This window comes from Aspergillus eucalypticola (assembly GCF_003184535.1).
Source record: "Aspergillus eucalypticola CBS 122712 chromosome Unknown BO83scaffold_4, whole genome shotgun sequence".
Taxonomy (NCBI): Eukaryota; Fungi; Ascomycota; class Eurotiomycetes; order Eurotiales; family Aspergillaceae; genus Aspergillus; species Aspergillus eucalypticola.
The window spans coordinates 1,502,473-1,525,809 of NW_020290278.1; the positions used below are offsets into that span (position 1 = coordinate 1,502,473).

General features: G+C 50.7%; 7 protein-coding genes across 7 annotated transcripts; 5 read left to right on the forward strand and 2 right to left on the reverse strand.

The window, feature by feature from the left end:
* Positions 1–365: 365 nt before the first annotated feature.
* On the forward strand, positions 366–2,360 carry BO83DRAFT_375680 (S-adenosylmethionine synthetase). Its single transcript, XM_025530520.1, has 4 exons — positions 366–529; positions 594–651; positions 786–813; positions 885–2,360. Exons 1-4 carry the CDS (start codon positions 453–455, stop codon positions 1,883–1,885), a joined length of 1,164 nt encoding a protein of 387 aa, XP_025391910.1. The 5' UTR covers positions 366–452; the 3' UTR covers positions 1,886–2,360.
* A 416-nt stretch (positions 2,361–2,776) lies between these two features.
* On the forward strand, positions 2,777–6,083 carry BO83DRAFT_405949 (uncharacterized protein). The gene is made up of 3 exons (XM_025533854.1): positions 2,777–3,142; positions 3,209–3,922; positions 3,980–6,083. The coding sequence occupies exons 1-3, from the start codon at positions 2,918–2,920 to the stop codon at positions 5,981–5,983; spliced, it is 2,943 nt and encodes a 980-aa protein (XP_025391911.1). The 5' UTR covers positions 2,777–2,917; the 3' UTR covers positions 5,984–6,083.
* Positions 6,084–7,399: 1,316 nt separating this feature from the next.
* BO83DRAFT_375684 (uncharacterized protein) lies at positions 7,400–8,701 on the reverse strand. The gene has a single exon (XM_025530521.1). It carries the CDS (start codon positions 8,318–8,320, stop codon positions 7,721–7,723), a length of 600 nt encoding a protein of 199 aa, XP_025391912.1. The 5' UTR covers positions 8,321–8,701; the 3' UTR covers positions 7,400–7,720.
* Positions 8,702–10,320: 1,619 nt separating this feature from the next.
* BO83DRAFT_385867 (uncharacterized protein) lies at positions 10,321–11,044 on the forward strand (the record flags this gene model as incomplete). Its single annotated transcript, XM_025532644.1, has 2 exons — positions 10,321–10,409; positions 10,597–11,044. 2 exons carry the CDS (start codon positions 10,321–10,323, stop codon positions 11,042–11,044), a joined length of 537 nt encoding a protein of 178 aa, XP_025391913.1.
* A 1,863-nt stretch (positions 11,045–12,907) lies between these two features.
* BO83DRAFT_375685 (uncharacterized protein) lies at positions 12,908–13,628 on the forward strand. The gene has a single exon (XM_025530522.1). The coding sequence runs from the start codon at positions 13,207–13,209 to the stop codon at positions 13,471–13,473; it is 267 nt and encodes an 88-aa protein (XP_025391914.1). The 5' UTR covers positions 12,908–13,206; the 3' UTR covers positions 13,474–13,628.
* A 4,749-nt stretch (positions 13,629–18,377) lies between these two features.
* BO83DRAFT_375687 (uncharacterized protein) lies at positions 18,378–18,821 on the reverse strand. The gene has a single exon (XM_025530523.1). The coding sequence runs from the start codon at positions 18,745–18,747 to the stop codon at positions 18,592–18,594; it is 156 nt and encodes a 51-aa protein (XP_025391915.1). The 5' UTR covers positions 18,748–18,821; the 3' UTR covers positions 18,378–18,591.
* Positions 18,822–19,972: 1,151 nt separating this feature from the next.
* On the forward strand, positions 19,973–23,027 carry BO83DRAFT_178564 (putative nuclear localization protein). Its single transcript, XM_025526455.1, has 3 exons — positions 19,973–20,280; positions 20,568–20,702; positions 20,918–23,027. The coding sequence occupies exons 1-3, from the start codon at positions 20,178–20,180 to the stop codon at positions 22,837–22,839; spliced, it is 2,160 nt and encodes a 719-aa protein (XP_025391916.1). The 5' UTR covers positions 19,973–20,177; the 3' UTR covers positions 22,840–23,027.
* The last annotated feature ends 310 nt before the right edge of the window (positions 23,028–23,337 follow it).

Consider the following 23,337-nt stretch of genomic DNA (forward strand, 5'->3'; position numbering starts at 1 on the left):
TTCAACCCCGAGTTTGCAGGTTTAAATGAAATTGAAGAAAGTCCGAAGGTCCGTCGTCCGTTGAGAGAGATGCCGATTGGCTGATAGCACAATAGAGGGGGGTTCTCTTCGGTTGGCAAATCAAAATCCGCCCCCGATGCATGTTTTTCCTTTGGGTCTTTTTTTTTCCTTTCTCAATTCTTTTTTACTTTTTTCTGCCTAGTCCGACCGCCGGAAGAGATGGCGCCATCGGAGACACATTAATACGAGATTCCCCTCTCTGCCTCCTTCTTTTCACTTCTTTCCCCTCCTCCCTTTTCCCTCTTCCCTCCCATTTTCTTACATTTCTCGCTTCTTTAATATCTACTCTATTCCCCCCTCTCTAATCTTTCTCCTCTTCTTCTCTCCTTGTCTCCTCTCTCCTTTCTTCACTTTCCCCCTATCTATACATATCCCCACCCCCACTCTTCACAATGGGTAGCGTCGCCAACGGATCTACTTTCCTCTTCACCTCCGAGTCTGTCGGAGAGGGTCACCCCGATAAGATTGCGTATGTCGAACCTCAATTCCACCTGGCGCACTCGGTTCAAGTCTTGCTAACAATAATTTTACAGTGACCAGGTCTCCGATGCCATCCTCGATGCCTGCCTTGCTGAGGACCCTCTCTCTAAGGTACGGACCTTCACCGGTTCTATCTGAGTCGGATTTTTCTTGCGCACCCCTTGGCCCCTTGATTGGCCGGCGCTTTTCCAGTCCGGCTTCTCCACCTTGCATGTGAATGTCTTGTATTAACATGTTGCCGTTAGGTCGCTTGTGAGACCGCTACCAAGACTGGTAAGTTTTTTTTCTCCTTCCCGCCCCACCCATCTAATCTTATCGGGACGGTGCGCTGACCCACGTTACAGGTATGGTGATGGTCTTCGGTGAAATCACCACCCAGGCCAAGCTTGACTACCAGAAGGTCATCCGTGGTGCCATCCAGGACATCGGCTACGATGCCTCCGAGAAGGGTTTCGACTACAAGACTTGCAACGTCTTGGTTGCCATTGAGCAGCAGTCGCCCGATATCGCCCAGGGTCTGCACTACGAGGAGGCCCTTGAGAAGCTCGGTGCTGGTGACCAGGGTATCATGTTCGGTTATGCCACCGATGAGACCCCTGAGCTCCTCCCCCTCACCGTCGTCCTCTCCCACAAGCTCAACAAGGCCATGACTGATGCCCGTAAGAACGGCACCATCCCTTGGCTCCGCCCCGACACCAAGACCCAGGTCACCATCGAGTACGCCCACGACAACGGTGCTGTCAAGCCCCTTCGTGTGGACACCATTGTCATCTCCGCCCAGCACAGCGACGAGGTCTCCACTGAGGAGCTCCGCAAGGTCCTGAAGGAGCAGATCATTAAGTCGGTCATCCCTGCCAACCTCCTGGACGACCGCACCGTCTACCACCTCCAGCCCTCCGGCCGCTTCGTCATCGGTGGTCCCCAGGGTGACGCCGGTCTCACCGGCCGTAAGATCATCGTCGACACCTACGGTGGTTGGGGTGCTCACGGTGGTGGTGCCTTCTCCGGTAAGGACTACTCCAAGGTCGACCGCTCGGCTGCCTACGTTGCTCGTTGGATCGCCAAGTCCCTCATCAACGCTGGCCTTGCCCGCCGTGCCCTCGTCCAGCTCTCCTACGCCATTGGTGTTGCTGAGCCCCTGTCCATCTTCGTCGAGACCTACGGCACCTCCTCCAAGACCTCCGATGAGCTCGTCCAGATCATCCGTGACAACTTTGACCTCCGTCCGGGTGTCATTGTCAAGGAGCTGGATCTGGCCAAGCCCATCTACTTCAAGACCGCCAAGAACGGTCACTTCACCAACCAGGAATTCTCCTGGGAGAAGCCCAAGGCCCTCAAGTTCTAAGCGAGTCGCTCGCAATGACTGTGGACCTGCTTCTCTTCTGAGTCTGTTTCCTTTACGAATGTGATGATTTTGCTTTGTTTTCAACAACTCAAAGCACGAGCATAGACATGTCAAAAAAGCAACTTTTATGTTTGGATGTTTGTTCAAATTTTTGCATGGTCTCTCGGCAAGAGACGGGTTCGGCGAGGATAAATTCAACATGATACCACTTTTTCATATACCTTGGGAGGGTTGTTTCGGCGTTTTCGGGAGCGAAAGTCTTCAACACTGCCTCCTCCGGGCTTAGGACCGATAGGAACTTCGAGTCTTATCTGCGGGGGATGCGTGCCATCCGGCGTGATGGTGCGTGTCCCACACGCACTGGGGTTCGAATGATGCTCCGACAGGAGTGATATAGATGGCTTGAGAGTGATATCTCGCCATTTGCTAATCTAAACATTAGCACATAGATTAATGAATGCATATGCATGGAGTAGTATTGTGCCGTGTAACATCTTGTAGATTGTAGATGGACAAGTGGAGCAATTGAAGTCAGTCATTGATGGCTGTTCCGTGGTCACATCCGACTTAGGGTTAGAAGCATACAAGTCTTATCGCGGTCGCATGATCGGGAATACTCCGTATACGTGCCTCCGACGACCCTGACCAATAGATAATATTCCGTTCAACTTGTCTATACAATTTAAATCTTCCAAGATTTCAAGTCTCATAGATCTGCTGGTCTGCGAATCCCCGTGGGCGGGCACTTAACAAAATCTGCTATACTCGGCAACCCCTCCGCCGCGTCGCGTGCCGCCCAGTTCTCCGCCGACGTGACTCGCGTCACCCACCGCCCCAGGGAGAGAAGGTCTCGACTTACCACCACAAACACTACTTTTGTTCTAGGTTACCCCATTAACAAGGCCCATTAAACATACAAGACCATCACGCAGCACATTCTCCATACCGACTTGTCGATTCACGAGATGCTGCACTCATAATACATACCCAGACTAGCCAATATACGCGTCCACTTACACACATCCACCATCCATGGCAACTACCACCACCACCGCAGCAACATCTCCTCCCAGCAGCAACATCCTCGCTCCAATTCCTCTGAATCTCGTCCCGAGCCATACCACAAGTTCCTCGCTATCAAATACATCTATCGAAAACCATCCACTCAAGAAGCGCAAGGTCTCGCATTCCGAGACTGTCAATGTCCATAATGACGTGTTTGCGGTTTCTGAGTCGCCGCAGACGATAAGTATTCGTGTATGTATACCACCTCCCCTTCTACGGTTTACGTCGATGAAGTTGCTAACTCGGCACTAATGATAGTCCCATTCCGCATCCCTCGCCGAAGACCAAGACCCCTACCACCACCTCACACCTATCACTACCCTCTCCCGCAATGCTATTCCCTATTCGTGGATAGATTTCGAGCCACGCGAACACAAGAGCCAAAGTCAAAATCGTCCGGGGTGGTGTAATATATTCGTCGGAGATATTCCTGTCCTTGAGAACGAAAATGCCAAGGATACTGTCCTTGCGGTACGGGTTGTCGGAGAGGCAGGGGTATGGGTGGTTGAGCGCGTCAAGAAGGGGATATATACGTTGATGAGACTACGGGGTGTTGGCGAGGGGGAGGTGGTTGTTGCGGCGAAGGCGAGTGCTGGTTCAGCTTTTCCATTTTCGTTCTCGTCTGGTACGGATCGGCGAAGACGCAGGAAAGAGGTCGGGGAGTGGTGGGAGGTTGCGAAGATTGAGGATCCGGAGCCGGTTGTGCTTGGGAAAAGAGGACGGGGTGCTGTGGATGTGGAGGTTGTTTTTGCACATGTGTTTGAGAGTGATGCCAGGGAGACACAGGATGAGATGTTGCGCAGTGATGAGGGCTCGGAGGGGCCGGTGTTGCTGGGTGTTGGGGAGCAGAGTGGTGATGCTGCTGCTGCTACTGCTGCTGCTGAAGAGCAGGATGTGGAGGTAACGCAGTCGCCGCAGGAGCTGCTGGATGGGCTGCGGGAACAGTATCTACAGGCGTTGTATGTGTCGAAGGTGAGTGACTGCGCTTGCGTTCTGGGACGGTGAGGCAATGCTAATAGTTGATGACAGACTTCCGTGGCTTACTTTGCCAAAGGCCCTCTGGCGCGTTGTCGCGCGGCATTTCAGTCATCAGACAATGAGTCTGGAAAACCAGCCCAATTGGTCGAGTTCTACAGAGAGGCTATTCTTACTGCAAAGAGAATGGATCACAAGTATCGTGAGACTTTGCCGACTACGGTTCAAGATCTGCTGCTGAGTGTTTCCGATGATGAGGCTGCGCCGCCGAAGCGGAAGCGCAGGAGCACCAAGAAGAAACTTGGCAAGAATGGGCTGTATCCGGAGGAGAGTGACTTGATTCGCAAGTGGTGGCGCGATCGTGCACTTAATGATCAAGGGCTTCCGTCCGAGATGTCCAGGGATGCAGAATCGAAGAAGCATATTGCGGACTTGCGGTTGCGCGAAACGCAACTGCAGATTCTCTTGATTCTTGAGACTATGGCTTTGGAGGCGATTATTGCGGATGAGAAGAAGCGTGAGAGTAATGGCGAGGGCGCAGACAAGCTTACGAAAACCGCCAAAAGCAAAAAACCCCAGGACCTGAATGTCATGCTTGAGCTACACCTCGACCGACTGTGCATCTGGCATGCCGTTAGCTTCGAGGAGACAGTGGTCCCGGACTCGGCCAAGACCAACCATCTATCTGGGAAGAAGGTTGAAAGTGATGCTGTCCGCGATTTCTGCACGGAGATCATTGTCCCGTTCTACGCATCTCGTCTGCCGGACAAGTGCAAGCTGATTACTCGCAAACTTGGCGTCTCAACTGCAATCTCGCCTTTCACGAAGCAGCCTCAGACGAAGAAGACGCCCCGAGAACCAGGAACGCCTGTTGAGCGACAGCACGCTCAGAAGTCCCGTCGCCGCGCATTCCAGCGAGTGTTGACAGACCAGGCACCGTCCCAAACCCGACAACCTCCATCACTCAGTCGGTCCAATACAACCCCGGCTCCGACTGAAAGCCGACGAGAGTCTCTGGATCCTTTACTCCCCACTGTCAGTGCCAACGTGCGTGGCGGGATCCAGAAAGCCAAGCGTGTGGAGAATCGCGAAGTGGATCTCAACGCCGTTGCGCGCCAGCATGAGACTAAACTCAAGAAGATGCAGATGCTCGTGGACCAGAAGAAAGAGCTCGACGCGGCCATTCATGCTTTGCGCAAACCAAACCGCGAGCTTGTAGCCAAAGATATCGCCGAAGATGCCAGCAAACGACTGTCGACCGGCGGCGGCAGCTCACGCAAGCCCAAGAACCCAGTGCGCAACCCTAACGGCCAAGGCGTGCAGGTGGCTGCCACGCCCAAAGGCAGTCGCAAGAAAGACGCCATGGCAAACATGCCTCCTCTTCCAAAGAGTCTCTCCCAACCAGTTCTCATACCCCAGGGATCTTCATCTTCCTCCCCATTCACAAGCGAGCCGCAAATTGTTCCCGGCTCTAATATCCGACCCTCAAATTCAGGGCTCTTCCGATCTGCCGACGACGGGGCGATCCAGGAAACGCCCACGCGTCGACCAACCCAGCCTCTATCATCAGCTGATATCAGCGCATCGCCGAAGAGAAAAATCTCAGGACCCCTTTTCCGCGTCCCCAGCAAGCCAGCCCCGGCCCCAACTTCAGTCCCTGCCCCTGTTCCTCCTGCCTTTCGGGCCACTGGAAAGGGTCCAACCACGCCGATCGCAGCCCGACACGTGGACGCCTATATGCCCCGAGTCAAGTCCATCGGCTCAAGCAAGCCGTCCACGATCATGGAAACGCCTCCGAAACCGGCCATGGCCCCTGCTTTTTCGATTCCTTCTGCTCCTACAGCCATTGAGCCGGCGGCAGTGGCAGGGACACCTGTGAAGGCCACGACCACAATTACTACCACCCCGGCTAAGGCCAATGTCTTTGCTACGCCTGTGAAGGGTGCAAGTGCCGCCCGATTAGCCATGCCGACAACTTCTGCTCCGACTGTGCCTGTGACGCCGGAAAAGTCGATCTATGCACAATTGGGGTGGGATGATGATGATGACTTTGCATAGTGGCGTTATACAATTTTTATCTTCTTCTTGATTGTTAAGTATGGGTTAGCGGGCGCTTGCATATTCGATGACTGTGTAGTACTTAGAACATAAATACCCTGTGTTGGAATTGAATGATAATAGTTAGAACATGTGCATGCACATTGATTTACGTTCATAATTAATTAGTATACTAGTTAGTATTATGGGAACCCGCAATTAAATCATCCATTATGCAATACCTCTCCAGGGATTAGACTGAAGTACATGGAACCATTGATCTATTACCCCAAAGAGTAATCAGTACTTTCCACGATCAAAAACCGATGATGGATGATGTTGATGGTGAGGCTAATGATGTCGCCGCACGCCAATCGCTACCCTAAGCAGACCGACCCATACATTATCCGCTCGCGTTTGGTGGCAACAACCCCAACCCCAACACCCACACTCACACAACTCAATTAGTTATTACACAGTTGGACCTATGACTCATTAATCGTCATCAAGGAGAAAAAAGGTCAGAAACAGTGGTTGTATGATTATGATGGCAATACTGTTTTTTCGCCTCCATGATGATTATGATGATGATGATGATGGGGATAGTTCCAGGTTGGGGTATCGCGTTACCTTCCTATTCTGGTCATGGGTGATGATATCGTGAGTCGTGGTTGTGCATTGCAGGGTAGAGCAGAGTACAGCAGATCACGCCATGCTAGGTATGTATGTATGTATGTATGTATGTATGTACTGTGTATGTTTGCTGGGCCGCGTGGCGGGTTGCCACATCTCTTTCCCTTCTCTTTTTATTTCCTGTGTGTATGTTATGGTTGGGTATCAGATCAAGGATTACTGTATGATAGATGATGAATGCCTAATGGTAAGATAGATAGATAGTAAGTAATCACATGAGTGTGATAGTTTCTGGGATCGTGACTGGTTAATTACTTGTTTATAGATAGTCAGATCGGTTAAATTAGGTGAGACGGTAAGGTAGACAAACAGGGAAGTAAGGTAGGGTATTAATGCTGCTGCTGCTACTGCTACTGCTACTGCTGATGCAAATGCAGGTGCAGGGATACACCCCTGCAGGGTTAGTATACTCTGCTATCTACTATGTATTTACTTGCAGTATTGGCTGGGTTGGTTGCTAGGTTGGTTGCTTCGGATTAATTATTGTTAGTCGGTTTGGTCTGCAGAGTGAAGATTGTAATTAGTTGGTTGCATTGGGTGATTGGGGTATGTACGTGGCTATGTATTTTTCTTCTTACCTGCTAGGGAGGTAAATATGTATACTATAGGTATGAATATTAAGAATAGTATGTGTTGGTAGATTTCGAATTTATTGTGCTTTTGAACTAAATACATGTGTTGGTTATCCGTTCCAAGGTTCCTTTCCTTTTTGCTTTCCCTTCCCGTATTCCTTCTAACATGGTTGAACTCCGATGATGATGTTATGATGATGATAGTAATACTGATTAACCTTCGCACCAACTCCAAGCTAGCAAAGTAAAACCAATCAGTGAGTCGCTTATTGACTCCGCCAAGTATGTATGAGCGAATGAGATTAGGTCGGTAGGAAATTCGTAAATTCGTTGACATCGTGAGGGAGGATTATTAGAATTATGTGTTTCGGTGTGGTGGTGTTGGTGTTGGTGGTAGGTGGTGAAGAAATGAGTTGTAAGAATGAGATGGGATGGGGCGAGGAGATGAGAATGTCGATAGGTAGAATGAAATGTGTCGCATCATTGGCGACGTCTAGCCGGCAATGCGCACAGGCAGGCACTGGCCAGGAGAAGGCCAGAAGTTTTTCCTCTGGACGGTCTTCTCGAGACAATTGCGACCCTTCTCGAGGAGGCTTTCCTCCTTCTCTTCTTTGTCGGTAGATGTTTGAGGGGCTGATGCAGGAGCAGACACATGGAAGGTAACCTGGACGGTGGTCTTCTCAGGCTCCGAGGTCTTCTCAGCCGACTCGTTGTTCTTGGAAGAGGACTGGCGGTCCTGGTCCTCATCCTTGTGGTCCTCGGGATCCTTCTTGTCTTCATCGTCGCGGTCCTCCTCCTCACTCTCGGATTCGTCGTCCTCCAGGTCGAACGAGTTGATGCGCGTCGACATATCCTTCTGGGTCCATTCCATGGACATGCAGTGCAGACGGAAGTGACCAAGGCAGCGACGAATGTCCGGGTCGGGAGCGGTGGCCTCCCGGGCGAGTTTCTGACGGGACAGGGTGGTGAGTTTGTAGGAGAGGGAGGTCCTGTCGGCCAGAGGGGGCAAGCGCTTATTCATGGAGGGGTTGTTGGAGGAGAGAGGAGATGAGGAAGGCTTTTTGGGCATGATATCGATGGCGGTGACTGCCATTGTGATGACAGTCTAGTAGTCTAATTGCTACTGATGTGGTATGAATGGGTGTAGTGTGGTGATAAGTCAAGTCAATTGGATTGGAGCAATTGCTTATATGATGACTGGATGGATGGGAGTAGTGATAGTTATACGGCGCAGGAATAATAATAGGCAGTCAGCTGGAGAAGAAGTGGGAGCGACTGCCCAGTGGTGGAGGGAGGGGGTGAAGGTTTGGGGAAATAAGAAATCTGGAGGGGAAGAGAAAGAGGAGAAGAGGAGAATAAGAAGAAACGAGTGGAGGGGAGAAAAAAGGCTTAAGGGGGAAAGAGAGTGAAGAGTTGGAAAGGTTGGGTTTGGCTGGATCGTGACCGACGGGACACCCAAAAGAGAAAGCCGTCCTGGTGACCATCTGATCTGGCAGATTCTGCAAGCGGTTGATCCCCGGGTCTAGACTCGTACCACGATTTAGTTTACTACTGTATAGTGTATACTGTATGGGTGTACTGCCTGTATCGGTCAGTTAGTCAGTCCACCGTGGCCGCCCACGCTGTCCCTCTCTTTTTCTTTTTCTTTTTCTCTTTCGTAGTCTACCATCTCGTGATGATTCTATGATGGGATGACTTTTCATTTTTATTATGTATCGCTTAACTTTGTTTCCAATTTACATCAATCATATTTTTAACCTTTCTGGGGAGGAGGGGGAAAACTGCGTATGATAGGTAAAAGAAGATTCTGGTATGTGACCGAAAGGGAATGAGAGGAAAGACTCCGGTCCTGCCAGTCCAGTCAGTCAGTCAGTCAGTCAGTCAGTCAGCCAGAGTGTACAGTAAGCCCCTCCCCAGACGTTACCAGGGAGAAAGAGCAGCGAGCAGGACAGAAATTTAAAAAAGAAAAGGGCCTCGACTCGACTCCACTGGCAAAACTGGTCGGGCAGCTGACCTTTCCAGTGGGTCCGGGTCTGACGGCAATCCGTGGAATGTTCGACGCCGGGGGTCGCCCGCCCAGTCTGGCTGCCCTCTCGATTCCTGGGAAATGCCCTCCGTTTTCTTGCCATTCGCGGCCAGTAACTCCCCTTTGTCGCAAACAGAGTTCAGTCCTCGTCTTTCTACAACTCTCTACCACCACACTTCTTTACTCCCCGAACGAACCCCAATCAACCCCAAGATCTCTCTTCATATCATAGTTTCTGTCGGATGGATGCAATACGGTTATTGCAAACGCGACCAAGCCATGTGCAGCTCCAGAAATCTGGAGACGAACACCCTACCAGTAGGAACGGTAAGGGATGGACAGGGCCTGTTACTCTGATTGGCCATGACTTGCGGGGTCGTGGACTATCTAGGACTAGTCTGCATTCTATACACAGTAACACTTGACCAATTTGGGGATTAGTGTGGGCTTGGGCAGTTAGGGTTGCAGGGGAAACACTAGGCCGGATTAAGTGGATTTGAGGGCTGTGGACCGTGGAGTCGGGAAACGCACTTGATCACCTCCTTTAGTATGGGGGATTGGAGCCCGGAGTAATTAATCCATTCCTTCGTAAGCAATAAACCGTCAATCTATTAAGGCGTGATCAGCTGGACACGCGTTGGTTTCAGATTCATCTGGCGACCTTCTAGTCTAATGTTGTTCCCCCCCCCTCTCTCCCACCCTTCCCCGTCTCTCACCGACGGATCTACTGTTCTCCCCTTCTTTCTCCTGAGCAACCGAGGAGACGGCAAAATTATTTCCGTTAGTCACCCGAGGGACGGGGAAACAGGAAAAGTTCACCTTGAAACGAAACTAACAAAATCAGACTAATCAAACTAATCAAACTTGGCTCGGTCTGGTGTAGCGGCTGAACTATCAAAACGCGCCCTGACTAAGCTGTTTCCCTTCCAAGGCCGAGAACCCGCCAGACCACCGCCGGCCATGATGTCAAGACTCGCGCCTCCAGTTGGTTGCCCTGGCACAATCACCTTCATGACTTCATCCATTGTTCATTGTGGAGGTCCTCTCCATTGACTTGACATGACACAATGACCCTCTGGTACAGCTTGAGCTTATCTCTGCTCTATTTCCCCTTCTACCACTGCCTCGCTCGCTGCTCTCGTACTTTTGCCCCGCCGTGGGTCGTTTAGCGGACGTGATAGCCTGCGACTGTGCGCGCTGCCCTTCCATAGTGGGAGTTGATCTATCAATAGTCGGGTATCCAGGAGGGTCTACTGATTAGCCGCCGCCGACCTCGGTAGATACGGAGAAGATTCGGAACCGCAACGAACATCCTCCAGCTCGTCTCCATCTGGGGTAAATAGCTTCGGGACTGACTTCCCCGACTACACAAGGCCAGTGACTCATAGTCCCGAAACCGGGGGAACCCTCTTCGCAAGAGACAAGTCAGGGTATCATGATAGCCGAGGGTTGGCCAATGCAACTCCCATCAATGCCATTCTATCGAGTGACGGCCGGATGGTTACGTCCCGTTTGTTCCCGCCACTCGACCCCGGGAAATTCTCGTGGGTGATGACGGATGTCGTTCAGTTAAGCTCTCCTGATAACGGGGCTGCTACGGGGTACTTCGTGGTGATTCTATTGGTCCTGCATCACAATAGCGTCGATCGTGAGATGATTGTGTCATTAATCGGTGGTGCTCTGTCGATTCGCCTCTCTGAAACCGGTGGTCTTCGTCATAATCTTTGTGTCGAACCACGACATGTGCTGAAGTCATGGTGGGCTTATCTGCGAGTTTCATTGCCCAGTTAAAGATCTTTGCGATGATGATTGCTAGCCGAATACCATGTTCTGCTAACAAAGCACAACGGATTATTTCGTATACATTGTTGGTGTGGATATCCTGACGTGGGATACAACCTGACGTACCGTTCAGTGGTTCCATATTGACTCATGACTTCAATTGCTGCAGACCAGTCGATGAATGCAGAGCTAAAGTGCTGGTTGATGCGATGTTCAGGCATATCAGCAATGCTTGTGCTATGCTGTCATGATTTCAGACCCAATACTGCTTGTCTGATATGCAACATCCAGCACCTAAATCTTGCCTAGTTGAGTTGGTGAGCATTGGTGGAAAATGTAGCTAACAGGGCAGGCATCGCGAGTCCATGCTTAGTGCAGGGCATAATATCAGTCAATCTACGCTCATGTCGTCAAGGTGCCATAAGGTGGTACCCTCAGCAAATTGGTTCAATTAAGCACCAGATGGTCTTTTCCCGACGCTGATAAGACTACCCTTCGAATGACACGATAAGAAGTGTTCTTATTGGAACGTCAGTCTTGGTTCAAAAGGCGTACATGTCAGCATGCGCGGAGAAATTCACCCTTGTCGGTGTGCGCGGTCTGCGAACAACAGCAACATTACGTGGCGTCCTCGCCTTCAACAGCCTGGCTAACATGATTAGATGCATTTCCTAGTTCTACGTACAGATAGGACAGGCGGCCTGTCTGTATGTGACCGTTTAGGTCAGAGGTACGGAGATACGAGCTACCTTCGCTTTGGACGCCGGGTAAATTGCAGTGCAATACTGTCATCCATCCTGACATCATGCCATATGGCATGATTGATCTACGAGCTTGGCCGATCAGTCAGATTCTCTCGCTCAGCCACACCCGAGAACTTACCGTGACTTGCGATGGATTGCTGTCCTTACAGGTCACTTTCTTTCGATAGCTGTTTCAGTTTCATAGAGTCTGGTATGCCGAGTAGGTTGAGAATGCACATACCTCAGGGTCATCGGACACTCCCGCGGACAAAGATGGCATTTCATCCCTGCATTCCTTCGTGCCCTATCATCAAGATGTGACAACTGTCCCGAGTTCCTGAAAATTGCCCAGCAGAGGGGGAAAAAAACAAAGTTATGTCAATAGCCCGGTGTAGGTGTACTGAAGCAGCTATCACACGACAACCACACATTGTGGACTAACTTGTAGGCAACTGCATCCTGCGCATATATGCATATGATGAGTTTCTGCCACAGCGTGGAGAGTTATAGCCACCAGTACGTGTTGATTTCACTTAAACCTATTTATCTTAGCCCCCCTAATTGCACACTATATAAGTTACTGGAAATCATTTGTACGACCATGGTCATTGATATTCACCTCATTAATTCCACATCATAAATTCTAAAATACAACGGTACTTACTTTGCTACAACGACCGACTATAGACTAACCTCAGTAGAAGGTCAATCAGCATGATATTTCTGATGGCCTTGTACTTACTGTGCATTGGTAAAGAGCAAAGAAATCAGGCCCTTCACAGTTAACTAGACAATTGCCTCTATAACCCCGCCATTGCCTGAATCACTTCGTATAGCTCGAGCTATAGCAGCTTTCTGGCACTTGAGAACGTCTCATCAATTAGCACCACACGATATGCCTTCCTAGATAACATGTTCAGCAAACGTAGTTGAGAGTGTCAGTCTTATTGAGGACTTTCAACCTAGAACCACTGACTTGGGGGCAGTTCCTTCAGTCATGACCTAGCTACCAATATTATAGGATACCACTATGCACAGGACAATACATACTACCTCGATAGATCAATAACTATATAAGTAAATAGCAAAATAATCAAATAGACGCTTGATACATATCTACTACATATCACAAGTTCGCACACTAGCTAATCATGTTGCTTTGAACAATTATGACTAGTAGAGTGGCAAACAGTCCCTTCCTACCCTTGGTTCTCCCTATCAAAATACTTCTTAAACCTGACCTCAATCTCAGTCAACGTAAGTTGAACATTGCCTACTACTTGCCACAGAGTGCTCCATCATTATACATATCTCAAGCATCCCTTTACACTCATTATCATATACTCTCATTAGTATCATACAATATGCCATACACGGTGGCACCTACAGAAACCACTTATATTGACTATAGCCCAATCGACGTATAAAATGTCCCCATCACCGACATCTCCTTCCTCATCACCACAAATCCGACAAGAACCTACCACCCACTTCTATCCCTCTTCATCCCCATCTCCACCTCCACCTGACTCGATGACCCAACATCATAAGGGTAACATTGAAAATCACCTCGACCGCTATGAGAGATCCACCTCTCTAACCGGGAGCATCCGCATTACCGTTGAATCTTCCTCCCCTTCCTCTCACAGCGAGGTGAAATCGAAATCATCTTGGCTGAGACGTTATCACGACTAAATATACGGATTTGATGTCTGTTTGAATGAGTGATCAATGGTTGTATTGTGCTCCAGTTAAGACTACAATAGTATTGTTAGGTGGCTACTACCTAGTTACTAGTTATGTCGAGCTTAACGACCAATATACAGGTAATAGTTATTTTATCATACAAATTACCACATAAAAGTCACATTTCAGTTTGTAGCGTCACTGCGCTTATAGATAGATAGACTCTATATGAAAGAAGAATCCCCCCAAAGCTCGCAGAAATCTTTTATCACGTCAACTACAGAGTCGTGATGGGGATGAATGTGAATAAGAACTATATTCTGTTATTTCTCTGGTTTTTGTCTAATGTTGAGTATAGATCCAGTTCACTCCTTCTTTGAGATATTCTAGAATATAGTTTGCCTTCGGATTTAATCCTCTATAATCTTATTTATCATAGATATAACTGGGGCTTCCTACTCTTAGAATTCATCTTCGGTGTCAGATAGGATGAGTAGCAATACATCACTTCAATTAGTATTCAGTAGAATCTACTAGCATTCAAAGCTATTACCCTTTATAACGAGGACTGGTTTTTCCTTTCTATGTTTTCCCCGGCTATGTATACCATACTGGGTGAATTGGTGTGGGATATTGAAACTGCTAGAATATAGTAATATGAGCTAAATGAAAGCTCTAGGGGGTAACCTTTTTGAATCTGCTAATAAGTTAAATATACAGGACGCTATCTACGATCTTCTTTCTAAGACTTGGTTATCTTGGCTACTACTACTAGTAGGTGAGGTATAAAGAACGGGGGCTATGCTGTGCTATGCTGTGCTGCATTGTGGAGGACATTGTGTAATGATATGCACTGTGTGGTACTAGTAATAGATAGATTGTATATTCTGTGTTAGGATAGGATGAGCATGTGTGTAACCGGATTAATGTCAGCCGGTTTGTTGATTGGTATACACTGCCATGCCTCTTCGTTAGTGATAACCATACATTTGAGTAGGTTATTAGGCTAGATAACTATGGTCCCGCTAGTATCGCTATCTACTGTCGCAGCTAATACACACAGAATATACCATTAGGTTTAGTTACCACTATCTTTTACTCAGCCTAGCATCTGCAAGTGGGAGCTATGGCAAAGTGTCCTGCTGATGACATGCAGCAGGCCGATTCCTTGTCTGGAGGGACTTGGCTGGGCTTGGCGTGATGCAGCCTAATCTGCCCGTTCTTGATTTGATTCAAACGTTACTACTCAACTGCTAGTGTACGTTGATTCCCCTACATGTCTCCGGTCCTTGTTAGTGCGAAGCGATGAAGGTGACGCTGCATGCAAACGGGAAAGCTTGAATTGAGCCGACCCGTGTGTGTCGGCCGACTTTCTATGGCAGATAGCGGGGCGGGTTATAGCAGCAGCAGCTTGATGATAACAGATGCTGGCTGCAGATAATACTTATAAGATGGTCGTTCATGAGGATTGAGGTTTGGACTGGACGGCTATGCATGGTTCCCGATGTGTTGGTCATGGGTAGGAGATCTGGGGTTTGTGGTGGTTGGGTTGCTCTGAGTCGAGTCAGTCAGTGTTCTTTCTAGATTATCTACGTGCTGTTTACAGGGGAAAGAGTATGTACTTTTTGCCACTTTGAAGGAATTGATTTGTGAGCGAGTGAGAGAGGGCCTCGGTAGGAGTGGGGATGGAGATGGAGATGCTTGGGTTAGTCTCAAACTTTGTTAATATGTGCTTTTGTATGTTGCATGCATTGAATCAGTCTATCTCTACTGATAGTAAGTGAGTATGTTGCCATTCTATGAATTATGATGCATCTGGCCCTAGAGTAAGTATGGATGAAGGTTGGCCCCGGAAGGCAAGAGAAGATACCAAAGTGACTGAACGGTAAAGTTACGGTCGGCATGACGCACGGTCCCTGATCGACCCTAGCGCCCGCGCTCGTGACCTTCCAGTCCGACTGGGTCATCTGCCCTCTGCTTTCCCCCTCCACCACTCTCCGTGCCTCGTGCCCCCTTTGGCGCTGAAGTCCCAAGGATCAAACACTCGAAGCCACAGGAATGATGACAGTTCCTGAGCAATGACCGTTCAGTCTCAGCAGTCTCAGCACGGGAAGAACTGAATTCCTGGAGTCGATCCATGGTCGGCTACAAACCCTCGTTAAATGGGCATTATCAAATGTAACCGTTGTGGTCGGAGATGACTGGACTCCGGCCTGGGATTGTTCCGATTGCATTCTGCATGACTGGCGTAACCCTACCGAATGAGTCAAAAAAGATAAACAGAAAGTATACCAGTTTCTTGCCTCGTTCTGCTGATGATCACGCAGGAGTTCCTGGACACAAACAGCAACAGGGCTACTACTATCTCCACTGCTTGCTTACTAGCGCTGGATGTGCTTGAGCTCTCTGGCCAGTCGTTTCCCAGACAGACGAACTCAACCTGGAGCTTTCTAGTGAAAAAGCTTTCGTCCGGTTGCACAAATCCTAAATATAACAGTGATTGCAGACAGGGACTCCCCTACCTCTGAGGCTGTTTTCTGTTTTGCGGTTGGGAGTTCAATGGCTGCCTCGTTGGGTGTTTCATCCGGGGAGGCTTTGCGCTTACTTCGTGCAGACGGGAGTATGCATCAACACTCACTGGTATCTGGGAGGGAAAAACACTATCATCGTTTTCTGTAGGAATGAGATATTCCACGGTTTGATCGCCACAGGAATATGACCAAGTTCCCATTCATCTGGGGGAGTCATTCGAAGGTACCTCAACAGCCATGAGCATGAGATGATTCGTCACCGGGCCAGATACCAGGCAGTGACAATACCTGACGGGACCGGACAGACTTTGGCTCGAGGCAATCAAAAGCGAGGAGAAGCGCCTGTCTGGTGATTGGTCCTTAACGGGAATGGCGCCAGATGCCATCAGAGACCCTGCCCCAATCAGGAAACTCTGCCTGTTTCTCTCCCTTCGAGTCAGTATCGTAGAGCTGCCGGTATAGTCTTAGGAAGAGATCTCATCAGCTTGGGGAGAAGGTCTAGATACTAGATAGATACCACAGTGTATGCTGCAGGAAATTCATCCGTCCATCGGCACTCCGGCTCCAACGTTGTCTGTATGTAATTCAGGGCAGATCTGGGAGAGAGAGAGAGACTGAGTGAATGACTGTCTGACCCGGTGGATCTTCCTCATCCCTCATCCAGAAAGCCTAGTAAGTACCAACCCCAAGTAGGTATATACATATACACAACAGATTCCTTTTGCTGCTCTTCTCTCTTTTCTTCTGCCCCTCTCCTGCCCGTTTCTTCACCTCGCGCGCTCAAGCACGCTCGCACCCCTCCCCCTCCATCTGACGAGTCATTCCCTCCGAATTTCGGCCCCCTCCATCATCCTCATCCACCAAGCCACTCAAAGGATTAGATAGGTGTCCCCCGCAGGGTTCTGCCTTCTTCGACCGGGGAGAGGATCTTCCGGGCGATCCAGTTGTCTTTCTAGTAAGTCCAAAGGAGTTGCGTGGTAGTCGACGGGTTTGGTCTTCTTGCAGACAGCCAGACAAAGGCTTGAACTCCCGTCTAACCTCGGAATAAAACGTGCAGCAGTCGAGAAAGCTAGTACTAGTTGGCCTGGAACTGACCAAAGAGCAGGACTGAAATCCTTCACCCTCCGGCGCTGTCGCTGACGATTGGCAGCCCTGACGATAGCAGTTGGCCCGGTGTGCTGGATGATTCGTCCACGCCGCGCAGCCTTCTTCAGTTCTGTCTGTCTGTCTGTCTCTCCGTCTGCCGCTCTCGTTGCCAGGTTTGGCACCGCGTATCCGCTGCGCATCTACTCCCGACAACCCACTAGGAAGACCAGCCTATTCGGGTAATTTGCATGTGCTTTTATTCCAGTCTCTTTAAAGTCCGGCCAATCAATCCAGGGCCAACCACTTCCCGCGATCCCCGGAAAACAGCTTGATAGTTAATTTCGATTCAGCGCTGCCCTTGCTATCGCGCCTCGTGTGTGGTCTGCTGCTGTGCAGTGTGCACACGCCGGTCCGGTCCAGTCCAGTCCAGAAGAATTTAGATCGAACCAGGCGGACATACAGATTACGGAGAGGTTCAGTTCGGGTTGCGGAACCCTATCACCGAGGCTGACCACCTTTTTCCGTATTTACTTTACTATCGCTTTTTGCTCTCGGCCCCAGCGGCGGCTGTCTCCGGCTCTCGATCCAAGGATTGCCTCGCCCTGGTTCTCAGCTGCAGCCAGCGAGACAATCATTTGTTGATTGTTGATTGATTGAGATTTTTGTGGTTGAGATATATTGCTTTTTTGGGTGGGATTTTAGGCTGCCTGAGCCGGACTAATATCAGGAATTCCTCACTCTACGCAGGGCGCTCCGTAACATTCCCCTGCCGTTTCACTTTTGCCGGTGATTGTTTCCACAGACAAACATTGTCTCATCGGAGGAACATATTACCTGAAGCTGTGATAGGACATTCCCCGGTCGGGATTCCATCATCCCAGGCTTAACCGCGCAATCGATCGCGATCTGTTTTACTGTGTACACAGACCCCGTTATCAGCAGCAGTAGCAGCAGTAGCAGCACCCTGCCTTCTCTTTTGCTGCAGTTGCGTACGCGGGCCGCTTCTCAGTCCACTCCGATTCGTCTTCGTCGAGAGTATTTTCCGCGAGTCTGAAGGCTCTCTTTCTTGGACTTTCTTGTTTTTGTTGCCTTTTCTTATTTTTAAATTTCAGCAACACTGCAGCTGCCGAGCTGCCACCAAATCGGAGGATCGGGGCGCCAGACGTGCAGGGGTCCAGTCCAGTGTCGCCTGGACTATCTTCCGACTTAGTTGCTTGGTCCTCCGGACGTGCGTCCGCGCTACCCGGCCATCCACTATCCACATGCCGGCCGCATCGCAAAGCAGCAGCAGAAGTAGTAGTATCTGGGATCAGCTAACGAAATCGAGCCTGGACTCGGGAGGTCAGTGAGTGAGTCGGTCTGAGGACGACGGCGTATTGATCGTCGTTGCTGCTGTGTCGAAGGTTTCCTGAAGAATCCTGTAAGTGTTTAGATCTCTGGGGTTTTGCGCTTCTTTATCTACTATTTTTCCCCCCCCGTTGATCTGTTTCTTATTTGTTGTTGCTGCGATTTATTGTGGTCTTTTCGTCATCCACCGCGAATCTGCAACTATCTGTTGTGTTTCGGTGGTGTTGCGGCGACGATCCCCGATTTGGACAGGGAACATATCGTGACCCGAGCAGCAGCAGCCAATCAGGGATGTTGTGGCGCCGCCTCCCGCCTTCATTTCCCCTCCCCAGTTTTGGATTTCCTATCGACCGGTGTTTCCACTCCGGGATTATTGCCTGGCGCTGTTCCCCCCCCCCCCCCCCCTCTCCCTTTCCTTCGCTTTTCTTGTTCTTGTGTTTCTTCTCTTCGAATCCAAGTCTTCCGTTCCTTTCACCAAATCCTCCCTCCTCCACCCACCTTTCCCTTTCCTACACCCACTCCTACACTCTCCACCCCCTCCCCTTCTCGAACTAAATCCTTCTTTCACTTTTCCTTTCATCATCATCAATCATCAATCATCATCATTCCATCCTATCCATTCTCTCCATCTCTTGTCACTGCTTCTAATTTTCCTGGTGCGCCTCTCCCCCTCCCTCCCTCCCCCTCCATTTCCCCCTTCCCAGTCGAGTCTCCAACTTTCTTCCCCACCCCACTGCTCTGCCCTGTCCTGCCCGTCGTGGTTCTAACCCAATCGCCAACTGCGACCCGGTCTGGCACACGCACGCACACCCCCTCTCACTTACACTCACATACACACACACCTCATTACCCACGCACACACCACAGACTCACAGGCGGCCGGTCACACATAGCTTAACTCCCCCCGTCAACGGTCCCCACTGATCGGTTCCATCAGCGGCACGCTGTGAATCATCCACTGCCCATCTCCCTGTCTCCGGCATAGTAACCGCCCGCTGCTAGTTCTTCTTAGTGGGTGACGCTGCTTTTCTGCAGACAGGGAAACCTTGGGATACCCGATCGATCGTGGAGGGGACCTGAGAAGAGGAAGGAGTTCACAGCCTCATGTGGCGGTGGTCCTGGCCATACTAGCTTTCCCTTTCCTCAACAGCCACATTCACACTTCTCATACACCATACAAACACCCATCAACACTGTGCTTGCTCTGCAGCTTATTGTCTTGTTGTACCTTGGTCTATTTTGTGACGGTGTTTGTTGTTCCCTTCTATCACTTCTATCACTTCCCAGCTCTCGATCTATCTAGATTTGTTCTTTTTTCCGACCGTGCGCTGCCTGCCTGCCTTGCCTGCCTGCTTGTCGTTCATTCATTTTACTATCCTTCTTCACCGCCTTCATGATCTGAACTTCGCTTCCCCCCAAACCATCACCACCCCAGTCTGCAAAGCACCGATTTGCTCAAACCTTTCCGCTGATCCGCTTCCTGCCACCTACCAGTCAAATTCCCACTGCATGCGAGCCGTGGTCCGTCCGCTTTTTATCTGTCCGAGGATCACTTGCATCGTCGCAGTTTCGCCCTCCTTCATCGCAGTAGCCAACCAGGTCGCCATCTTCCACCCCCATCCCGGTTTGGCATCCTGATCTTCTTCGCGTGTCTCTAACGCGCCCGCAACCTTGCGACGGTGCCCTCCACCACCACCACCCACCACACCACACCACACCACCCTCTTTCCCGTCCTTCCTTGGCCCGCCATGTACAGCACTCCTCAGTCCTCTGTTCCCGCTCCGATGAATGGCATCGGAGGGGAGCTCGTTGATGGGTCGGGGACGATCAATCCCGCTGCCCTGAATAATGGTATGTGACTGATGCTTTCTCCTTCCTTCAGCTTTTCGTCTGTTTGCCTGCTTGTGTCCCCGCTCGCTTGTCTTTGTGTTTACTTTCTTTCCACTACACTTCCCCCTCCCCCTTGTTTCGTTCCTGTCATTATTTTCTACTTTCCCTTTCCCACATCATTTTTCCTATTCGCTGCCGCGCTTTTGACGGTGGACTTGTCTGTCGCCGCTCATGGAGGCTCAAAAATACTTCTTTATCACTCTTGCTTGTCCATCGTGACAGCCTCCAAACTGACGGCTTTCTACTAGTCGCCGTAGTGCTTCCAACCCCAACAACATATGGTGGCATTGCGACCCCAACGAGTATAGCTCCTCGTGGTGTGAAGCGAAGTCGAACCCCAGACCAGCGCGGGAATGCACGCGCGGATGGAGACCATGACGACGGTATGTGTGCGTCGGAGTCCTCTCACGATTCGCTTCGTGGAATTCCGGAAGCATGGGAGTTTCTTGGCATTCGCGTTCCCCTCGCGCGTTGTTGTTGTTGTTGCTATCTGAATGTCGCGCTTTTGCTTTTTCCTACCCTTCTGTCCACGTGCATGTATAACGTCGCCTGGCGATCAAGATGACTGACGCGTGGACCACTTCGGTCAAAACAATAGATGAACAAGGCCGTCGGAAACGAGGCCGTCCTCCCAAGACTCCGCGTCCGTCTGCGACAACCCCCAGCGATCAGACTCCCTCCAATGTTCACCTTCAGACGCCCCGGTTGCAGACTCAGCCTCTGCCGGCGCAAGCTGCCGTCAATGTATCGCCGCCACAAGCGTCTCCGCCGGACAAGACTACGCCTACCAAGTCTACGCTCGTCAAGGCCCTACCTACCGTCCGGGATCATACGACCGACCAGCTGAACGAAGAAGGCGACGAATACATCCCCAAAGAATTCGACGAGGCAGGTGAAAAGAAGGTGGATGCTATGGGCTACCCTCAAGGAGGCCGAGAGTACAAGTGTCGCACGTTCCGCGTTCCTCTGCGTGGGAATAAGCTTTTCATGCTTGCGACTGAATGCGCAAGGGTGCTGGGTTATCGCGACTCGTATCTTTTGTTCAACAAGAACCGTTCGCTGCACAAGATCATCGCCAGTCAGATCGAGAAGGATGATCTCATCCAGCAAGATATCCTACCCTACTCGTATCGTTCGCGCCAGATTGCTATCGTGACGGCCAAGTCGATGTTCCGTCAGTTCGGCAGCCGCGTGATTGTCAATGGGCGGCGCGTCCGCGACGACTACTGGGAGAGCAAAGCACGGAAGCAAGGATTCACGGAGGATGATCTGGCTGGTGAGAAGCGACCCGGCGGCGCGAAAGCCCGGGATGCGGCGGCAGCAGAAGCTGCGGGCGCAGCCAGCTTTCTACCCACCCTCACTCATGGCGATGTCATCTACAGCAATGCGCTGGAATCTGTGCCAGGTAGCCTGCCTCTTGGTCCGCCGTCCTCGGTTTCTCTTGCGCCGCCACTCCCTATGATCCACATGGCCACCACCACCGATGATCCCCGGCTGCGGGAGTATAACAGTATGCCTCGCCCGCGTCAGGAATTGACGGGCCAGCCTTTCCAGGATCGCATTCAACCCAGCTCGGCCGCTGAAATCCTCAACCAGGCTTCACACACGGCCGAATTCAACAAAATCCTAACGTCACAACGGAGTTATCGCCAGAAGGGCTTGGACGACTTTTACGCCAAGCAACGGGAGGTGCCTGTTTCTGCGGCGCAGTCACAGCCTGGTCAACTGGATTCGACACCGTCCGTGTCACAGCCCTTGCAGTCGCCACAGATGGCTTCCACGGGAATGATGAATGCAGCTCAGTCGCAGCAGCCCATGCTTTCCCATCAGGCACCGATCATGCCTGGCCAGTCAGGTTTCCAGCAACCTGCGGCTCATCAGCAGCCACCTGTTGCACAGTCCCCTGTTCGGGGCGTTCCCCCCGTTCGGCCCGAGTTGATGCACCAAAGGTCTAATCCTGCCATGGCTGCCGGGACGCCTCAGCCTCCTGGACCTTACGGATATCCCTCTCAAGCGCAACAGATGTGGGGACAACCACCACCCCAGCCGCAACCATCTCCACTCTCTGCCGCTGGTCCTCAGGGCGTCGGCATGCCCCAGTTCCCGTCGCAAATGCATACGCAGCAGTCACCGTCGCCGCTCGCACACTCCATGCCGCAGCAGCAGCAGCAGCATTCGCAGTCTCCTCGGAATCAGCCCCGACCTTCGGCGCCACCGATGCCTCAGAACTTTCCCATGCATCCTCAGCAGGCGCCTCAACAACAGCCCATGGCATCGATGGGTTTCCCTGGTGTCACGGCTGCTCCGTATCCAGCGGTGACTGCCGCCAGAGGCATGTATCCTTCGACGCAGGGTCCTGGAGGTCAGCAGTTCATGGCAGGAACTCCCCAGCAGCCTGGTTTGGCCATGGGAATGAGCGCTGGCGGTGCTATGCCGGGATGGCCTCCGGCTGGCCCCATGCAGCCCGGTCACCCGCAGCCCGGTCAGTCCGGGACTCCTCTGGGATGGTCCGGTTATTAGAGGCAAAAATGAGATGGCGATGGCCGGCATATGCGATTCGGCGTTGCGGTGATCTGGTGATGTTGATCTATGAAAAGAGATGCCCGTTTGACTTGTTATCTTCATTTCATCTTTTTTATACTGTGGGTCTTGTCCACTTGCTTTGAGATCGGTTACTCGCATCTTCCCGTCATACCCTTTTCATTGATGCTGTATATTATCCTTGTCTCAAGGATGATGGCTAATGATAATCTGCACGCGTTTTCTTCTTATACCCTCTGTTATACCCGGTCAGTTATGTGTCTTGTTGATTTATTCGCCCTTGACTTGTTGTTTTGTCGGGAGGCCTGAAGAATGTTGTTCGATGTGCAGTTATGAGTGTTGTGCATTTTTCATATGTCCATGATAGAGGGACGGTCAGATGGTATGGCGGTGAATGTTTCGTTCTGTTGGTCGGCGTATTACCACAGTCCATGTTACAGTTATCATTCTTCCGTGTCTTTTACTTTCTTAGCATCG

Bases quoted from the DNA above. Each gene is read 5' to 3' on its own strand.
- BO83DRAFT_375685 (XM_025530522.1), top strand. From the start codon at position 13,207: ATGTCCCCATCACCGACATCTCCTTCCTCATCACCACAAATCCGACAA.
- BO83DRAFT_375684 (XM_025530521.1), bottom strand. From the start codon at position 8,320: ATGGCAGTCACCGCCATCGATATCATGCCCAAAAAGCCTTCCTCATCT.
- BO83DRAFT_405949 (XM_025533854.1), top strand. From the start codon at position 2,918: ATGGCAACTACCACCACCACCGCAGCAACATCTCCTCCCAGCAGCAAC. The intron at 3,143-3,208 runs GTATGTATACCA...CACTAATGATAG, and splicing joins CGCAGACGATAAGTATTCGT to TCCCATTCCGCATCCCTCGC. The intron at 3,923-3,979 runs GTGAGTGACTGC...AGTTGATGACAG, and splicing joins AGGCGTTGTATGTGTCGAAG to ACTTCCGTGGCTTACTTTGC.
- BO83DRAFT_375680 (XM_025530520.1), top strand. From the start codon at position 453: ATGGGTAGCGTCGCCAACGGATCTACTTTCCTCTTCACCTCCGAGTCT. The intron at 530-593 runs GTATGTCGAACC...ATAATTTTACAG, and splicing joins GGTCACCCCGATAAGATTGC to TGACCAGGTCTCCGATGCCA. The intron at 652-785 runs GTACGGACCTTC...TGTTGCCGTTAG, and splicing joins CTGAGGACCCTCTCTCTAAG to GTCGCTTGTGAGACCGCTAC.
- BO83DRAFT_178564 (XM_025526455.1), top strand. From the start codon at position 20,178: ATGTACAGCACTCCTCAGTCCTCTGTTCCCGCTCCGATGAATGGCATC. The intron at 20,281-20,567 runs GTATGTGACTGA...GCTTTCTACTAG, and splicing joins TCCCGCTGCCCTGAATAATG to TCGCCGTAGTGCTTCCAACC. The intron at 20,703-20,917 runs GTATGTGTGCGT...TCAAAACAATAG, and splicing joins GGATGGAGACCATGACGACG to ATGAACAAGGCCGTCGGAAA.
- BO83DRAFT_375687 (XM_025530523.1), bottom strand. From the start codon at position 18,747: ATGAAGGCGGGAGGCGGCGCCACAACATCCCTGATTGGCTGCTGCTGC.